The sequence below is a fragment of the Pteropus alecto genome, unplaced genomic scaffold (assembly GCF_000325575.1).
Source record: "Pteropus alecto unplaced genomic scaffold, ASM32557v1 scaffold60, whole genome shotgun sequence".
NCBI lineage: Eukaryota > Metazoa > Chordata > Mammalia > Chiroptera > Pteropodidae > Pteropus > Pteropus alecto.
The window spans coordinates 5,529,521-5,547,894 of record NW_006430726.1 but is presented as its reverse complement, the minus strand read 5'-3'; the positions used below and the strand labels follow the sequence as shown (position 1 = coordinate 5,547,894).

Genomic DNA, 18,374 nt, shown 5'->3' with positions numbered 1-18,374 from the left:
TATCCTGAGGCCACAGCCCTGACCTTGAGAGGGTGACGTGATGGGTAGCACGCAGGACTGATACCGGAGGACCTGAACTCTGGACCTGGCTCTGCTGGCCATTCATTTTGGATAGTCGTGTCTCCCCCTTACCTCTGCCCTTGTCTATAAACTGAGGGAGTTTTCCCAGGCGATGGCTAAGCTCGATGGTGTGAGACTCCCTGTCCCTACTTTCTGAGACAGAGGCTGGCCGGATGAGCCATGGGTGTGACCTGATTTGGTGATTCTTGTGATCTGAATCTCTTCCACATGTCTAGTGTCAGCCCAGTGCAGGGAACGGGAGAGAGAGCAGGGCAATCCAATATCTCCGGGAAGTCCAGCGCTCAGTTGTTGCTAAAATTAGAACCAGGCTGCAGCTCAGATCAAGGCCGTTGCTTTCCCGCCCGGTGAGCTCACTCTTCTCCCTGCATCCAGCCCCACAAATGCGCTCAGAATCACAGCAACCGTCACGTGAGCGCCACACGACCCCGAGCCCCGAGAAAGAGCAGAAACGGAGGTCTCGTCTCACAGAGACCCTGACTCTTTAGACAGACACAGAGACAGAGTGGGAGAGGAGAAGAAAATGAAACGGAAGAGGGAAAGGACAAAGGAAAGAAGATAAAACAAGTGAAGAAAAACAGCTTCTGAGCCCAGCAGGGAGCACGTGTGCAGGACCAGCGAGTCTCTGCTCACCCCTCGGCTGCTGTGCTCTGTGAGCCAGCGGCTTCCCCACAGACAGCACGTCTTAGGAGAAAACTCCAAGAGGTGAAGTGATGATTTTTCGTGGTCACATACGGGCAGACCTCGATTCATGGTGCCTCACAGATACTGCATTTTCGTCAACATCGAGGCAAGACCCTCCACCTGCAAAAAGATGACAACTCACTGAAGGCTCAGATGGCGGTTAGCATATTTTAGCAATGAAGTATTTTTTAATTAAGATGTGTACATTTTTTTTTGACATAATACTGTCACGCACTTAAAAGACTGTAGTACAAACGTGACTTTTACATGTACCAGGAAACAAAAATTCACGTGACTCGTTTTACTGCACTGTGGACTTGCCTGCAGTGGTCTGGAGCCGGACCCATGGTATCTTCAAGGTGTGCCTGTATCTCAGTAGCTTGCTCACACCTGGGTGACAGCCAGGAGCGGCCCTGGGGCTGGGCATGAATCCTAGGTGTGTTACAGATTAACCAGGGTCTGCAGCACTTCACCTGATTGTGCCTCATGTTCTCCGTCAGCAAAACAGAGAGATCTAACGTGAAGGTATTGGGAGGATGAAGTGAGGTGAGCTGTATGGGAGCCCCTGGGAGGTTCCCTCGCAGGCTGGCTGGAGGTCCCATTGGAAACGTCTGTGGACGGTCGTCTGGTCTGGCTTGTCTTGATCGACTCTGCCTCTGGGCATCTTCCTGCGTGGTGGGTCTCCATTCCCGACGCTGCTCTGAGGAAGGTCTCCCCATCCCATGTTTGCCCAGTCCGTTAGGTTTGAGTGTGGAAAGCAGGACGGCGGGTGCGTTTGGCTGTATTTTTTCTTTCTGGCTGACCATGAAATGGTGACCGGTAGCTCCTTAAGAGCCGCCTACCTGGGCCCTAGGTGCCGTTCCCTGGTGCCTGCCTTCTGTGGCGGGAGGGGATGGATCCGCCCGCAGAGCTCTGGAGAGCAAATGCAGAACAGGATGTGAAGTGCCTGAGGCCGTGGGCACAGGGTAGATGCTTAAGATGATAGGTAGTTTGATAGGATGACTTATTAAGAATTTCTAAAAAGCCGTTTAATCAGTCCTTCAATTTGATGCTCTGGATTTTTCAGCTGAATGAAAACATCTAAATTCTCTTGGGAAAATACATGTCCTGATTCTGTGCTTGACCGCTGAGCTGTTCACACCTGTGATACCATTCTCATTGTTGCTGTTGGTAGTAGTGATACTGTAATGGTAACCTGAGTGGAGGTCGCACCGCGTTCCAGTGACGCTTCGTGTGAGAGAGGACGGAGTGTGCATCTTCAGAGCCACCCAGTGACCCTCACCCACACAGTGGGGCCACTGCCCTCACTTCAGGCTCAGCTTGCAGTGAGTTGTCCGTCTGGCCACCTGGGCGCTACTGACAGAACCCGGGGGCAGTGCTCCACGGGTCCCACGGGCCCCACGTGTGTGGCTGCGGAACGTCATGGTGCGGTCACCCGAAGTAGGGCTGCAGTGTCCGGAGTCACACTCCCTTGGCACCCTGGCTGTCCCCGTTGTGGACCTTTCAGTGCTGTCTGACCTCTCCTATCTCGTGGTAGCTACTGATAAGGACGACGGGAAGTCTGTATCTGCCAGTCTCGTGTCTGAGGTGGCCTGGGGTGGCCATAGGGTCTTGATTCTGAGGTCTCACTGGAGTCAAATACACTGAGAGACACTCCCTTCTGAACCAGAAATACCTCAGAGAGAGGGAGCCAGGCATCTGGAGTCACGTGACCGAGAGGGACTGAGCTGGCGTTTCAGGAGGTGATTCAGTGGCAGGAGACACAGATAGAAAAGACAAAGGAGAGAGACAGTTCCTCCTAGACATACGGATCTTAAGCTGCCTCCATAGTCGACGGGAGGGTGCTGCGTACGTCAGGCCCCAGAAGGCCAGGGCTTCCCCTTTATGTGGAGGCAAAACAGCCAGCTTGGAACCGAAGCCATGAGAATTTTATCGCGGTAGCCACAGATGCGAGCCCCCAGGCTTGTTTCTTTCCCTGGGCCTCACTTCCTCCCATCGTAGTCAGGAGGTAGTTGAGATGGTCAGCACCACCTTCCTTTCCTGCCTCTGAAACTCACAGATGGACACCCCAGGGCTCCCACACTCTGGCTCAGCAGCCTGGAGGCAGCAGTAGGCCGTCCCCATCTGTGATCTGAGTGGCCCTAGAACTCAGTCGTTCCCTCAGCGCTGTCTGGTGTCGCTGTCAGGAACTGTGCTTTCACCCAGGTGCCCTTCATCGCACACCCTCACATCCGGGAGTCTCCCTGCCCCCATTTCTCGGAGTCTCCTTTAAAGCTAGTCAGGCCTGCGCATGACCTCCTGATGAACAGTGGGCCCTGTGACAGTGTCCTGTCTAGGTCCCCTGGAGGAAGATGCCCGAGCACCCAGCTCTGTGCACCTCGCACATTCCGGTTCCTCTGGAGTCTGCCCGTTGGCCGGGGCAGGGCGGTCCTTGTCCCAGCCTCCTGTCTCAAGCTGCTGTAAGCTGACTTGCTAGACCCTTAAAATAAAGCTATATGTGGGCTTTGAAATTGGCTATCAAACAGTCACCAACCTTCTTTCCTTGGTTCTCCAGACTTCTGCAGGGGTAGAGGGACCTCGTATGGGCCTTGTCGTCCCATTTCCTTGCAGAAATCCCTTCTCTCTGAACTGCAGGCGAACCCAGGAATTGCCCATCTGAAGACACTTGTGTCCTTTTGCAAAATGCCGGTTGGAGATGCTGCTCGGTGTTACCTCATGTCTGTTATATAAGGACTCACTGGATAAATTTCTCCTTGAACACGGTGCCAGGAAAATTCCTCTTTCCAGTCTGATTCCAGAGTTATTGTACAATGAGAAGTGGGTGAGCCAGTGCAGTTCCCTGTCATCCAGGAAGCTCAGAGATAAATCCAGCGCTCCGCTGGAGTAAACAGTTCATCCCAGGTGCTGGAAACCTGTTTTCTCTTTTACTTGAAATTGTTCTTCGTTGAGTTGTGGTCAGTTTCTAAAGTTTCCTTAGACTCTTTGAGAAATAGCGAGTGTGAATTTCCCCGGAATAAACGCGTGTGTACTTAACGTCCGCGTGGCGTAGATGCTGCCGGCCCCTTCCTCACCATCGCCCCACACGTCCTCGGTCCGTGCTGAACACTGGGCACTGGGGGTGTGCTCATGAAATGCTGCCGCCACGGATCGCTTACAGTTGGTCTGCTGGGGAGATGAGCAGTTGTACAGAGACCTTGAAGGTGAGGCGGACGGGTCAGTCTGAAACCGGGGGGCAGAGGAAAGGCTGGAGGGGTTCAGAGAAGAGAGAGGAACTCTGAAAAATGTCAGAATGGGGCAGCTTCTTGGGAAGAAGGGAGTTCTAACTGGGCCGGGAAGGATGGAAAGGATTTCAAAGGCAGACGTGGAGAAGGAAGACAACAACAGGCCAAGGGCACTTCTAACAAATTTTTTGAAAAATAAATTGTCACCACGATTGGCAAAAACATTGGGAACTGAGTCCACGGGGCAGGTAAGATGCACTGAGGCGGCAGTGGGAGCTAAGGGTGTCATCCCTTACAGTGATGCGTACTTGGCCGTTTCTACACAGAATCTGGGAGCAGCGCGCCTGTTGCTTCAAAGCCCCCCACCCCCACCCGTGAAGTAGGCAGAGGAACAATGATTCCCTTCGATGGCCCAGCTGCTCAGCTACAGCCTGGCCGCGAGGAAGCCAGTCCCGCAGGCCCAGATCTAGAGGTCCTTTCACTGTCAGCTTTCCCCTCCAGAGAAACAGGAGGAGGGGGCCTCCGGGCCAGGCAGCTCGGCTTACCCTGGACCTGGGAGTCAGCGTTCTGTTTTGTTTTCCTGAAGAGGCGGGTGGGGCGTTGCGGGGAGGAAAGGGAGGAGCCCCCAGTGTAGTTTAAGGCAGCCGTTCCCTTCACGACTGGGAACCTGGAACCGCTGCTGAATGGATTTCCGCGCAGCAGGGTTCTTGTTCCTTTTCTGTCACTGAAGAGGAACAGTGAGGGAGTGAGGGATAAGCAGCTATGTTTATCTTTCCAGCCCTGAACTTCTAAACGCTGGGATCCCCCTGGGCTGGGAAGAGTGGGTGTGGTCACTTCCCACCATTGCCGAAGGCGGGGAGACACAGCCGCTGAGCTGGGGAAGAGGGGGTGTGATTTCCTCCCAAATAGGAAATTTATCTCCCGAATGGGAGGTGGCACAGAGTCATCAAGCACTTATCTCCAGAAGCAGACAGCCAGGGAGGAGCCGTGCCCAGTTCTTTACCCCAGTGGGACCAAATTAGCCAGAGGAGGGAGGTAGAGGGGTCACCAGCTGAGGACCGGTGACCAAGAGAGCACCCTCTGCCACTTGTGTGTTAATAAAGACTTCTTCCTGCCAGACCGTTCAGCACGGACCCCACGCTCCACGAGATCCGGACTGATTGACAGCACAGGGGGAGTTTGGTCTCAGCTCTGGCGGACGCTGGAGTTCTGGGGTGAACACCTTGGCTCTGGAAGTGCCCGGAGCTGCGGGCCGTTTGTGGGGAGGAAGCACCCTCTCACCACACCCAGAACGTTACAACAGGAAGGAAGTCCCGCCCCTTCTACAGTGACAGCACTGACCGGCAGGGAGGCCAGACGTACGTTAGGCTCATTACTGATGTCATTCCAGTTCTTCTAAATCCTTATTCTAAAAAATCTGTATTATTAGACACAAAGGTATGCAAACCTCCTCCTACTATCTTCCTCCTGTCTTATTTGTAAAGATTTTTTTCCTCTTATTTACATAAATAATGAACTTCTCTGCATCCGTTTTGTCATCTATGGAATGGAGGTAATCCTTACTTCAAAGATGTGTGAGACAGTAAATAAGACAACATAGGTAAAGTGTTTAAAACAGCTCATAAATATTCTGTAAAAGTCATAAGGGGAGAAAAATTTCCATTTTAAATTTCTTCCACCTCTGCCTATCTCCCAGAGTTTTGGTATGGCCTGGGATTTTTTTTAAAGTTTATTTTTAATTATAGTTGACAGAATATTATATTGTTTTCAGATGTACAACAACAACTATGCATTTATATACCTAACGAAGTGGTCCCCACGATACGTCTAGTACCCACCTATCATGATACATAATTACTCCGATGTTATTGACTCAAGTCCGTGATTTCTGACAAAGTTGTATGTTCATCTTTATTATTTTTCATCAAGAATTCTTTAACTTAATAATTCGTCACTGCATTCACAATTATTTCACCTTAGTTCTATGTTTAAATTATGCCGATGCTTATATGTGTATTTTCAGTATTTACATAATAAGGCTTTTTATATACAGCTCCCTGTGACTGAGTTCTTTAACCTGACTTAGAGCCCAGTTGCATAATGTTTTTCAGGAAAGGTGTTTGAGAGGCATATTCGGAACTGGTACATAGCTTAGAATGTCTTTCTGCTGCTTTCAGTTAGGAACAGCACGTGCTGGTTTTGACGTCGTGCTTGGCAGCCTTGTTCTCGGACTTTTGTTGATCCATTAGACAGGGAGTTGGCCAGCTCCATTTTTCGTCCTTTGCCTGTGATGTTTTATGTGCCTCGTTGACTATAGGCATCTTCCTTTATCCTTTAAATTAAAAAAAAAATTCTCCACTTTTTCCTCTCTTGGGAACTCTGATTCTTAACAAAAAGCGATTTAACTTGGCCAGGTAGTTCCTCCCCATATGTGCACTTGTGGTGTCCTTGGGTCCCCACCAGATTTGTCCTCCTGAACGTGGGCAGTGCTGGCTTCGATTCCCTGTGGCAGAGGGTTGGCTGATCACGTCTGTGTTACTAATTCAGGAATTTGGCCACTAGCTTGGTGGGCTCCAGGAAGGAATTTAGAAAATCCTTACACCTGTACGCTTGTTTTTCACAATGCTGCTTACGGAGGCAGACTTTCCATACCATATTTCTGATCAGTTCAGCCAGCTTTTTGTGAATGGGTCCAGCCAGGGTTGGTGGCTAAAATATTTAACAGCCTGCCCTGGCCAATCTAAAAGAAGCAGAGGTAGTGTGGGGGCAGAGGCCGAGGGGCCTCCTCTTGTGCCAAATGTTTATCCTTGATCGTTGAATAGTGGTGGTGGTAGCGGGTGATGTCTGGGTGACCTGAGAGGGAGGGGCTGGGGAAGCCATCACAGCAGAGGGACACTTAGGCAATTCTGGGACAAGAGCTTTTTGCCAACCAGTGTGGAAGCGTATCAATACGTTCAAACCAGAGTAGCTGTGTCAGTGCGTGTCCGGCCTCTGCTGTAAGTGATGATCCCTCTCGTCTGTCCCCCCAGGTTCTCCACTAGTGCATTTGATGGCTTGGGGTCCTCTTGGCGAGGATGCTCTGCAATGCCACTTGGATAACAGTGGCATCCTCCAGACCTCGGGGTGAGGACAGACAACGATGGGACCTTTTCCAGGAATCCAAGCGCGCCACACTGCTGCAGACTCTACCCCTGCTCTCTCCCAAGGTAAAGGATGTGGTTCCAAGGGTACTTTGGGGGCTGGCACATGCCACATGGCCATTGAGCTGAGATGGGCATTTACGTGTTATCAGATCTCATCATACCCTCGAACGGAGCCAGAGAATGGCTCCATCACATGGCAGCTAGGCTGTTAGGATAATGGTGCCAGGAAGTACGGATGTGTTTGGCATAAACAGTACTGGGCTCGGAATACTCTCACACAGGGGGAGAATCAGGAATGTGGCCGAGATCTTGGCACCTGTCCTGTGGCGTGAGGTTCGGGTCTGAGCAGGTGCTGGGATGAGGCCACAGCCAAGTCTTCACAGCCAGTTCCTGCACAAGACGTCTTGCAGGGAACGCGAGAGGAGATGGCCTATGCAGAGTATGTAAATGCAGTGTTGAATTGGCTCACGGAAATTCTGTAGACATTTGGATTGCTTGGGGAGGGGGCGGGCTGGTGTCTTTGTCAGGCAAACCCAAAGGTACACTGGCTTACCTTACAGACCTCGAGATAGGTGGTAGGGTAGGACAGGTGGTCGGGCAAGACACACGGCTAGCACTGGATCCTTAAACTGGGTGTGGCTTTAGCAGAGAAGAGTCCGATGGGTGGGATGGGTGACAGCGAGAAGATGCTGGAGTCCTGGGGCGTGCTCCAGGTCGAGGAGAGAGGAGGGTTCCTGCGCGTGTTCCAGACAGGCCCGCAGGGAGCTGCAGCACCTCAGTCTGCTGCGGGACCGTAGCTGGAGGGAGGGTGGGCAGAGGGAGCATGCCCTGCGACGGTGCTGCTGATGGGGGTCTTCCAGAGCACTTGGTGTGACCCGGCACTGTTTACACCCGCTAACTCGTTTACCTGCTGCTCTAAGTGAGCAAACTGTCCCCATTTTACAGACGAGAAAAGGGAGGCAGGGAGAGGAGCAAGAACCTGCTCAAAGTCACAGAGTCGGTAGGGGTTGGAGTTGGTTGACAAGGTCTTAACCACTGAAGACCGGGCCCACAGACTCCTAGTAAACTAATAAAAATCGGGAATTTTTCTGCAAAGCTGGGAAAATAGCAGTAGAATTCAGTATGCAAAATGGGAAGTGGTTCAATTAGATGATTCGGAGGCAGCCACAGACAGGGAGCCTTTAGCCAACTTCCTCCCCCAATTCTTTATGCTCCCCCTGATGCGGTGGGGCCGGGGGGTCAGAAGGCCACGCACGGACCTCCAACAGGTCTCACCTGCTGCCGTGCAGGCGACTGACAGACGCAGGCGGTGGGGGTTCCGAACCTCCAGGTGCAGGAGGTAGCACTGAGGTGACTTTTAACGTCACCCGCAGTGAGGCGGGCCCTTGCTGTGTACGCAGTGTAGGAGGGTGGGCATGTGTTGGCGCACTGCGCAGAGGAGGTAGAGGTACCCGCCAGGCGGGCCTGGCCTGCAGGTCATCCCCACATCCTGTGAGAGGCCATTGGTCCCCATTCCCTGGTCAGGACCTGCAGGGAAAGTGCGTGTTGGTGAACTGGAGTTTCTGGATGAGCCGTGAGGGTGAGGGGTGCAGTGGGCACACGGTGTACGGCTCTGGTAGCAGTAGCGGAGTCCAGACTTTTCTGGAAATTCTGAACAGCCTGCTGCTGCCAATAGGCTGGGAAGCTAGGTTCAGCCCTGTTCCCGACTCAGGGTCATGTGCCAGCTGGTGCGGAAGGTCAGATAGGCTCCAGGGACAGTGGAGACCGGTCTCATCTGTCCCCTTGGGGGCGGGGTGGGGAGCTGAACTTAGATAGCTCTACGCTGAGCAGTGCAAAGTCTCAGGACGTGGAAGGGGACATAAAGGGAAGCTGGGAGCTGCAGGGAAGGCACTCCCTCCTACGAGGGGCCCTTAGGCTGTGCCAGAGGGAGGCAGCACCCACAAATGACTTCTGACCTTCTGTGGAATGTTCTGGAATGATTGCCTTTGGGGAGCACACACCAAGGAACCACATGAAAGAATTCTTTCCAAATGTCTTATATGTAAGTCTTATACTTTTCCAGTGTGCAAGTTTGGAAAAGTTAATACTGAGAAATCAGTTCATCATGCCCCCTAAATCACGAGCTAGTAAGGAGTCGATGGTTTTTACTGTTAGGTTTCATGATTTACAGAGAAAATACAAAGTTTTGTGAGAGGCAAGGGAGGCGCGCCTGGCTTAATCCAGTCGGGATGTCGTTGAGGGCGTGGGCTTTCGGGCCGGTCTCGGTGTATGAGGAGAACTTGCATGGAGAAGTGCCGTGAGTAAGGAAATTCCGGGAGAGGAGACCCACGGGCAGCAGAGCACTGTTGTGGGAAACCTCAGACACTGACGCTCTGAGGACACGATGTGAAGCAGCAGCGTTTGCAGGAGAGGAAGCAGAGACTGTCGGTGAGCAAAGTGGACAGTGATCTCATAGGCTCTTGACGTCTGACTGGCTCTTAATCTCATCATTTATTTTGAGACGGAAGATGCCTTGTAACTTCTAGAAGCTCACCTTACAGTTTGGTTTGGGAACAGAGACTCATTTGTTCACTAGTCTCCTGTCCTGAGCCCACAGACCGTCTTCTAACTCATTTTCTTTGACGTGGACAAAAAGCTGTTCCCACGATGTGCCACACGTGGGCGCAGTTGCCCAATTATGGAATCAGACTCCCCCAAAGAAAGATCAGAGAAGACCTTGTCCTCACAAACTCACCCTGTACGATGGGTGAGCAGCTCGCGAGGCGCTAGAGGCACCCCAGCAGAGAACTGGCTCCCACTCTCGGCCCTGGCTTTGGGAACCACCGAGACACGCTCTCTGTGAGTCCTGCTGTTGTGACATGGGCCAGAACTTTAGTTTAGGTGCAGAATGTCACCGGGCCAGAATGTCCAAATGTCGTGATTCCAAAAAATGTCACACGCTCATTCCAGAAAACCTGATGCTCCCTCCCCATCAGTTACATGTATGTGTTTTAGGAATGTGTGTAATTACATGTTTATCTTATGTGGATTACACATGTGCGAATACGTGTGATATAGTGTATTACATAGCACACATGCTTATACGTGTAAGTGTATATGTGTCATGTTTATAAACTTGTTTTTCCTATGAATACACATTTTTAAGTACACATTTTAATTGTTAAATGGACATCTTACATTATAAACTCTTTTGCAATCTCATTTTAATCTATTGTGAGCGTTTTCCAAATCACTGAATATTGCTCTTATATCATGATTTTTTTTTTTTTCAGGTGAGGCAACCCTTGGTTGACCTCACAGATTGCAAGGACCTCGTCAGCTTACAATGCCTTATTTTTTATTTTTTACACCTAAAGCCCCTGGTCTTCCTAGGTGGTCTCTCATCCGAGTACTAACCAGGCCTGACCCTGCTTAGCTTCCGAGATCAGACGGGATCGGGCGCGTTCAGGGTGGCGTTTATATCATGATTTTTAATAGCTGCATAGCCATCCAAAACATAAATGCTCTCACTTACCGAACCCACCCGCTATTCACGCGCATTCGCGTCGTGGCTGCTTTGCAAACATCTCCTTGGTGTAATACCGGTGACGTGGAATTCAGAGACATCTTAAAACTGTAAGATTTTAGGACCATGTGAAAGAATGACAGACTGAAAGCTTGTGACGCTTCTGGGGGGTTGGATAATGGGGGGCGGAACTGCCTTCCGGAGTCATTGCTGCCGTCCTCTGGCTCAGCGGCAGCAGGTGGGAGGGCTTCCCGTCCATTCTCAGGGTATTTTATCAGATTTTGGTCAATAAAATATCCCTGTCCTAAGTGAAGCCAGAGGTCAGTGGAGCTCGCAGGAGTCCTTAGGAGGCTATTTGAAGAAGGTCAAGAACTCAAGGATTGTCATGGGTGTAATTTTTCTCCCATCTCTTGGAGATTGTCATAGCTGTGTGCTGCAGGGAGCACTGGGCTTGCAGTCAGAGTGTCCAGGGCTCTAGCCAGGCCAAAGACTGGCACCGGCATCATCCTTCTGGGCAGGTCAAGTCACCCCACTGGGCCACAGATCTCACCCTAACAGAGAGGAGAATGACGCCCCAGTGCATAACCGACTCCCCGTGCGGCATTGTTCTTTGCACCACACGGAGCCCTAATGTCGAGCGTCATCGTCATGAGTGTCTGTCTGTGAGTTAGGCCGTGGAGACGTGCTCCCCTCCCAGCGGCTCCTGCTCTGACGGCACTGGCTGTGTGACCTTAGACGCTTCTCTCCCCTGGGCTGGGCCTTCGTTTTCTCCCTTGCGAAATGAACTATTCCTTAAACTTTAAACTTGTGAGTCTGGCAAACAGAAGACTACTTGGCTAAGCCGCTCTTGGTGTTAGCCTTTTCGGAATAACAGGCAGCAGTGCCTGCGGAGTGACCACTGTGTCCCAGCCCCCGTGCCCAGGCTGTTCCACACAGCCTCACTTCCGTGCCACAGCAGCCACACGGGGCGGGCCTTGTCATTTCCTCACGTTGCAGGTGGAGAAACGGTCGTTGCCCGAGGGTCCCACAGCCTGCAAGTACTTAGTTCTGGGGTGCGAACTGGGAACGTCACTCTCCAGAGCCTGTGTCCTACCTCACGGAACTGGCCAGAGAACACAGAATTACTTTCTAGCAATCCCCGGTGAGACGGCGTGTGAAGGTGGCGTGGGACCAGCGAGCGCCGCGTAAACCCGCGGCCTTTTCTGCGTCTTCTCGTCCTTCTCCCTCCCCCGCTCCTCCCGCGTTCTCGCGGAGGTTTCAGTTCTGGCTCTGATGCTAAGCTGGGTATTTCCCGTCACCTCGCCGTGCTTCAGTTTCCTTGTTTGTAAAATGAAGGGTCACCCTGCCTTTCCCCATCAGATGAAAGGAACTGGAAAAGCTGACAGTTTGGGGAAATGTGTCTGCGCTGATACACTTCCGTGCACATTCCCAGGTCTCTGAGAACCCCCTGGAACTGGCGCACTTCTTAGCTTTTCCCTGTCGTACTGTACGTGTGTAGGTGGTTGCCTTGCTTCAGACCCTTGCTGTGATGACTGGCTTCCCTATCGTGAAAGAGTGGGAGACCTCGACCTAGGTTTATCGTTGTCGCATTGTGAATCTTGCCCTGAACGTGCGAAGTGCTTCCATTTACATCCTTTGAAGCCATAAAGGCCAGAACATTCTTTTCACTGGCAGGACAGGATGAACGGGTCAGGGGTAAGGAGATGAGGTCCCGCAGGTGGGGACCAGTGAGGGCTGGGAAGTGAAGAAGCCCTGGACCGAGAGGTGGGTGACGTCGACTGCAGCTGCTGTCTTCCTTGCAGAGAGCTCGTGGCTCTGCAGGGCCCGCCGCACTCGGGGGGCCTCACTTTCCTCCCCCGTGAAGTCAGGCCTCGGGCACACCCGTCAGTGCTTTCCAAACTGTGCTCTCTCAGGGCGGGCGTTTGGGGGCTTACCGTGAGGCCACACCTTTCTGTCTGTCTGGTTTATGCGATTGGGTTCTTTCTTGCTTTCTCTGGAAAAGGAGGCTACCTTACTTTAAAAAGTGGCCGGGGGTGTTAAGTAAATTTCTGGTGATTTTATGGGAGTGAATGACGGTCCTATAACCTAAATATCAGTTAGCGAGCCTCCCTCTGTCTGAGACCTAGAGGAGGCGGCTGGGAGCCCGCCGCCTTCACGCTGGTGGCAAGCCCGGAGTCTTCCGCAGGAAGCCGCTGCTCCTGGTGCTGGCCGCGCCTGCAGAACACGCTGCCGCCCGGGAACAGGCAGGGCCGTTTGGCTCTTCCTAGCTCCCGCTGCCCAGTCCACCTTGGCATTTCCAAACCACCAGGGAGCTGAGTAGAGCAGATGGGCTGCTTCCTAACAGAATCCACGCTCCTCAGGAGTCAGCGGGGATTGTGAAGAGAGGGAAATTTCCTCTGCTGTCAGGGCTTCAGAGTACGCGTGAGCATGTCACCTGAGGTCAGCTGAGATGGAGGGGCCTGACGGTGGACGGCAGGACTGCCAAAGGCGGAAAAGAGAGCCTGAGAGAACTTAGTCCCACAGTCTGTGCCTGGGGTGAGTGCTGGGCTCTGGCAATGGCGTCTGGCCAGCGAGAACCACGGGTGCACCGTTGCTGGTCTTGGTCCCAGGGGTCTGTCGCAGCCAGAAGGGCAAGCAGACCGAGACAGAGAAGACCAGGGGACCCTTTTCCGGTCAGACACCACCTTACTCTAGTCCTTGGAGAGGCGGGGAGTGGGCGGGGCGTTACGAAATGATTAAGCAGTCCTTTCAAGACTTCCGGTGCCCCGCCCGCCTTATCCAAGGACTGTTATTTAGTGGGAAAATGTGTGCGACGTCCTTCGGAGAGGTCCGCCCTGCTTTGACCCTTGGGCCCATGCCTCACGCGTGTGGTAGTTCAGAGTCGTTCCCTCTCTGTGACTCTGCCAGGTTCTCTTATCCCTGCTCCTGGATCCTGAGCGCAGTGTTTGCTGTGCAGTGAGATCCTGGCTGAACGAACATGAGAATCGTCGTTTTCCGAGGGCTGACAATGCTGACGGTGCCGGTTCTTTCCTCATTTCTTTCTGCTTCTCTGTCCCCACTGCCGCCGCCTTGCTCAGGCACACCCGTCACCTCCCCAGGCTGTCTCTTAGCCGGCTTCCTGCCCCCCACCCCGGCCTGTCGGCCTGAAGTCCATGCCGCCGCCTGTAGCCCCAGCAAAATTCCGAGACTCTGCTCTGCCCTTCGTCAGTGTCCTCTTTAGACACTTTGACGGCTCTTTGCTCCTTACAGAAGAGAACGCACAGTTCTCGCCTTGGAACAGGCCCTTCGCCCTGCCCTCCCCACTCTCTCGTTGCCCTGTGTCCCGTTCTGGCCCTTGAGAGTCCTGGCGTCTTCGCTTCCATGCCCTGCCTCATCCTGCTTCCTTCTCTGGAAGGTGCTTGCCTTGGTTCTTCTGTCTGCTTGTCCAAATCCTACCTGGTTTTCGGATCAGGTCACGTGAGCCTCACAGACTCGGAGCCAGTGTTTCTTAAAACACTGGTCTTACGAGATGATTCTTTATAAAGGGGTTCACGTTGAACTTGGCTGGGGCAATGCGATACGTGTTGTCATCCTTTTGTAGGTACGTGGCGTGTGCCCTACATTCAAGGCGCTCAGAAGGCCTTCCGTAGGAAGCCTGTTCAGCCAGCATTTGTCAGATGCGTGGACAGCAGAGCTCCTCCCCTCCGTGTTGATTCACACATCACACAGCATTTCAGAAATGTCCCCCAGAGAGCCGTCAGTCATGTCAGCCTTAACCCGTTCTTATCGGCGAGGTTGCTGAGGCTCCGAGTCGGAAACAGCTGCACAGCTCAGTGAAAGGGAGGCTTCGGTCCCACTTTTTTCTTTGCTCTGTGATGACCTGTCGCATTTGTCATCCACCCGCTGAGGACTTTCAGACTCACTCTCAGCGCCCTGGAGGTTCTTGCCTCTAACCTTGTGACTCTCGTTCCTCTTTCCCAATACGTGAACTTTGTTCCACTTCTCCTTTCCGAAAACGATTCTGTCCAAGTATTTCTTTGGCTTTTCCTGCCAGATGTTTCACAAGTAAGTAATAAAAGGCTCCAATTAAATGTTTCCAAGAGCCTCATCAAGTCAGGAAAAAAAATAGCAAATGCGTTTTCCAGTGTCTACCTGGTTCATGTCAAAATCACAGTAACTATAACGTGGAAGCAGCGGGGGCCTGATTTCAAGGAGATATTGCTAAATGAGAGCTGAGTAAATTGCTCCGCAATCAGCAACGTGTGCGTGCATTTCTGTTTTAATCTTAGCTTTGAGGATTTTGAGGAATTTAAATGTAAAATTCTTTATGATTATAATAAATTGAACATTTTAATATTTTTTTCAGATGAAAGTAAAAATTTGTAAAACACGCTTTTATAAAAACCTCCTTGCAAATTGGTTTATAGTTCTGTTATCACCTGGATTTTAAATCCACCTGCATTGTAAGTAGTGAGACCCTTTTTTATGTTCTGTTGTTTATGGTAGGTTTCATTTAGAGCGTCAGGGGACTCTCTACATGCTCATGGCTGCAGCCCTGAAGGGTGACCTCAGAGGGCTGCGCACTATGGGGCCTCGATCTCACTTAACTCGTCCAGCCAGGGTCACGAAACAGATGCCCAAGCAGACAGGCAAACAACACCAACAGGCACCAGGGGTGGAGAATCTGTACACAGAGTCACTACAGTAGATTGTCTACAATGCTTAGCTTTTAACAGAAATTTATGAAACCTACAAAGAAATGGGAAAAGACAGGCTTTGAGAAGACCCGAATTTTGGACATGGCAGACAAGTACTTCAAAGCAATTGTTATAAATATGTTCAAAGATCTAAGGGAAACCATGATTAAAAGATTTAAGGAGGCTATAATGCAATGTCCCAGCAAATGTATCACTAAAGACATGATTAAAAAAGAAAAAGAAACCACTGTGGATTCTGGAGTTGAGAAGTATCATAACCAAAATGAAAAATTCACTAGACAGATGGAGTAGTAGATTTGAGATGTCAGAAGAAGAAATGAGCAAATTTGAAGATCAATCAACAGAAATCATGCAATTTGAATAACAGAGAGGAAAAAAATAAGAAAAATGTATACAGCCTTAGAAAAATGAGGGCATTGTTAAGTGAACCAATGTACACGCATCGTACACGCAGGAGTACCAGAAGGAGAAGAGAGATGGACAGAAGCAGAAAAAATATTCAAAGAAATAATGGCGAGTCCCAAATTTGATGGAAAAAAAACATTAATCTATGCGACCAGGAAACTCAGCAGATTCCAAGTATGATAAATGGAAGGAGGTCGCCACACAGACCATAGTCAAAATGATGACAGACATAAGGAGAGTGTCTTAAAAGCAACAAAAGCTCATGCAAGACACTTAGTAGACTTACAAGGGAACCCCACTAAGATTAAGAGTTGACTTCTCATGAGAGACATGGAAGCTAGAAGGCAGGAGGATGGCGTATTTAAGTGTTAAGAGAAAAAACTGCAACCAAGAGTCTTACATCCAGTAAAACTGTCTTACAAAAATGAAGGTGAAATAAGCAGATAAGTGAAAACTGAAAGAATGCGTTGCTAGCAGACCTTTTTATAAGGAAAACCAAAGCAGCTTTTCAGGTTAAAAGCAGGTAATACCGGGCTGTAATTTGCATCCACACGAAAAAACAAAGAGCACCAGCAAAGATAATTATGTATGTAATTGCAAAAGAGTATTCTGTATATTGTGTATTTTTTCTCCTGAGTGATTTTAAAAGCAAAGTAATTCACCTTTGCTTAGGTCTACTCAGGACAGAAATGAAAGACTCGGGGCCTTTCCTCCCTTCAACAACCCCAGCCTAAAAGAGAAGGTGATCCACGAAAACAAACCACCTCAGGAGGAACGCATGAGTGCGCCTGAAGAGGATGAAGAGCCAGGAAGGGGATGAAGGAAGCCCTGGTTCTGCCTGGGGGCTGTGAGAATGAGAACAAGAATGGAGATGGATGGGTGGTGATTGCGGGGTTGGGGGGGGTGCTGAACTTAAGGGTCTGACTGCAGGCTGCAGCATAGGACACAAGTTTGGGAACGTTCCGCACACCGATGAATCCACCAGCTCTGTCAACACAGAACCATATTCTAGGATACCTCAAAAGGATAAATGAACAAAGAAGGTAGATATTATACCACTAACTACATTTGACAAATTAAGAAACTGAGGCTCAAAGATGCTAAAGGCTTATCCAAGTTCAAACTGCTAAAAGTTGCTCAAAGTACAGGCTCAACCCGGATTTTCTGACTCTGAAGTCCATAGTGATTTTTTCTCTTTAAGTATTTCCATATTCCCTGTAAGGTCAGGAATATGATAAGGCATCTCTGGTTTCCACATGATTTAGTAAGGTTTTTAAGATTTGATTATTATTCGGTAAATCTTTACACCGATAATCTTGACAGCTTTGCTCTCATCTGCTTGTTCTCATTCTCACAGCCCCCAGGCAGAACCAGGGAGGGCTTTCTTCATCCCCTTCCTGGCTCTTCATCCTCTTCAGGCGCACTCATGCGTTCCTCCTGAGGTGGTTTGTTTTCGTGGATCACCTTCTCTTTTAGGCTGGGGTTGTTGAAGGGAGGAAAGGCCCCGAGTCTTTCATTTCTGTCCTGAGTAGACCTAAGCAAAGGTGAATTACTGACAGCCTTTAATCAGCAAAGCTCCAGGCAGACCTACAGTAGTTGTTTATAGCTCTTAGTCATGAAATATTGTGTTTAACAGATGTTGGCACCAGCATATTCCGGTTTTATCGAGAGCTCTTGTAAATCGTAGGCTTGTCCTTGCACTTGGAGACTGGGGAAGGGGAGGAGAAATGCTGTAGAGTCCATAAAAATATGGACCAAGTCAGAAGCATATAAACAGAAATATGCTATTTCTTGCTTTTGAGGCGGTGAAATCCTGAGTAACGCTCCCATCCCTTCTTCCTGCTATGCTATTTTGGCTTCCAAATTTCTATATTGAGCATGTATTGTTTTATGATTAGGGAGAGACTGGTGGGGCTGCTGCTGATTATAAAAATAGGCTGCAAGCAGGCTGTGCTTCCATTTAAAAAGTTCCTCTTTGCTGCCTTAACAAGTAAGGAGTACTCCACTTTTACAGCAGTTTTTGTTTAGATTCTAAAACAAAAAGTTTTACATTTCTCTCAACGGAGCATTTAGGACTGTGAGGTGTGTAAGCTCCAGCTTCTCCTTTCTCCTACTTTGCAATTAAACACCAGGACCTCTAAGCTGTGGCAGTGGGTGGGGATGAGCAGTAACAGACGCTGGGGTGGGGCCACCTGGGCCCTGGGCAACTCGTGCGCTCTCTCTCATTGGCCAGCAGGATCTGGACCTTGGCCAATCGCAGGGGGTCAGGTCGTTATGGCGACGGGCACGCTCACCGGCAACATCCAGGGAAGGTCTGCTCGCGGAGAGCCCGGGTGATGGCGCAGAACTTGTACGGCCCTGGAGTCCGGATGGGCAACTGGAACGAGGACGTCTACCTGGAGGAGGTGCGGAGGACGTCGCCGGATGCCCTTCCCCTTGCTGCTGAGGAGCACCCCCAAGTCCCGCCCGCCTTTGAGCACCCCAAGCCTCCCTTCTCTCCAGCACTCACCAAGTACTCCTACAATCTCCCTCTTCTCTGACCGCTGGGCAGTCTACCTGCGGTCCAGCGAACTCAGGCCTGTGCCCTTCTACCCTTTCCTCGGGTTCCTTGGCCTCCCAAAGTGGGTCCCTTGGCTCTCAC

At 50.7% G+C, this 18,374-nt stretch overlaps 1 protein-coding gene and 1 pseudogene across 3 annotated transcripts in view; one reads left to right on the top strand and one right to left on the bottom strand.

Moving 5' to 3' along the window:
• The window catches only part of CFAP161 (cilia and flagella associated protein 161), a 68,731-nt gene that overhangs the window by 40,061 nt on the left and 10,296 nt on the right, over window positions 1-18,374 (top strand). For all 3 annotated transcript variants that reach the window (XM_025050132.1, XM_015594146.2, XM_006905370.3), the window contains 2 exons: window positions 7,013-7,189; window positions 17,970-18,138. In XM_025050132.1, the coding sequence (XP_024905900.1) occupies window positions 18,070-18,138 (69 nt within the window). In that variant the 5' untranslated portion in view covers window positions 7,013-7,189; window positions 17,970-18,069. The remainder of the gene's footprint in view (window positions 1-7,012; window positions 7,190-17,969; window positions 18,139-18,374) is intronic.
• LOC112484141 lies at window positions 10,474-10,588 on the bottom strand (annotated as a pseudogene).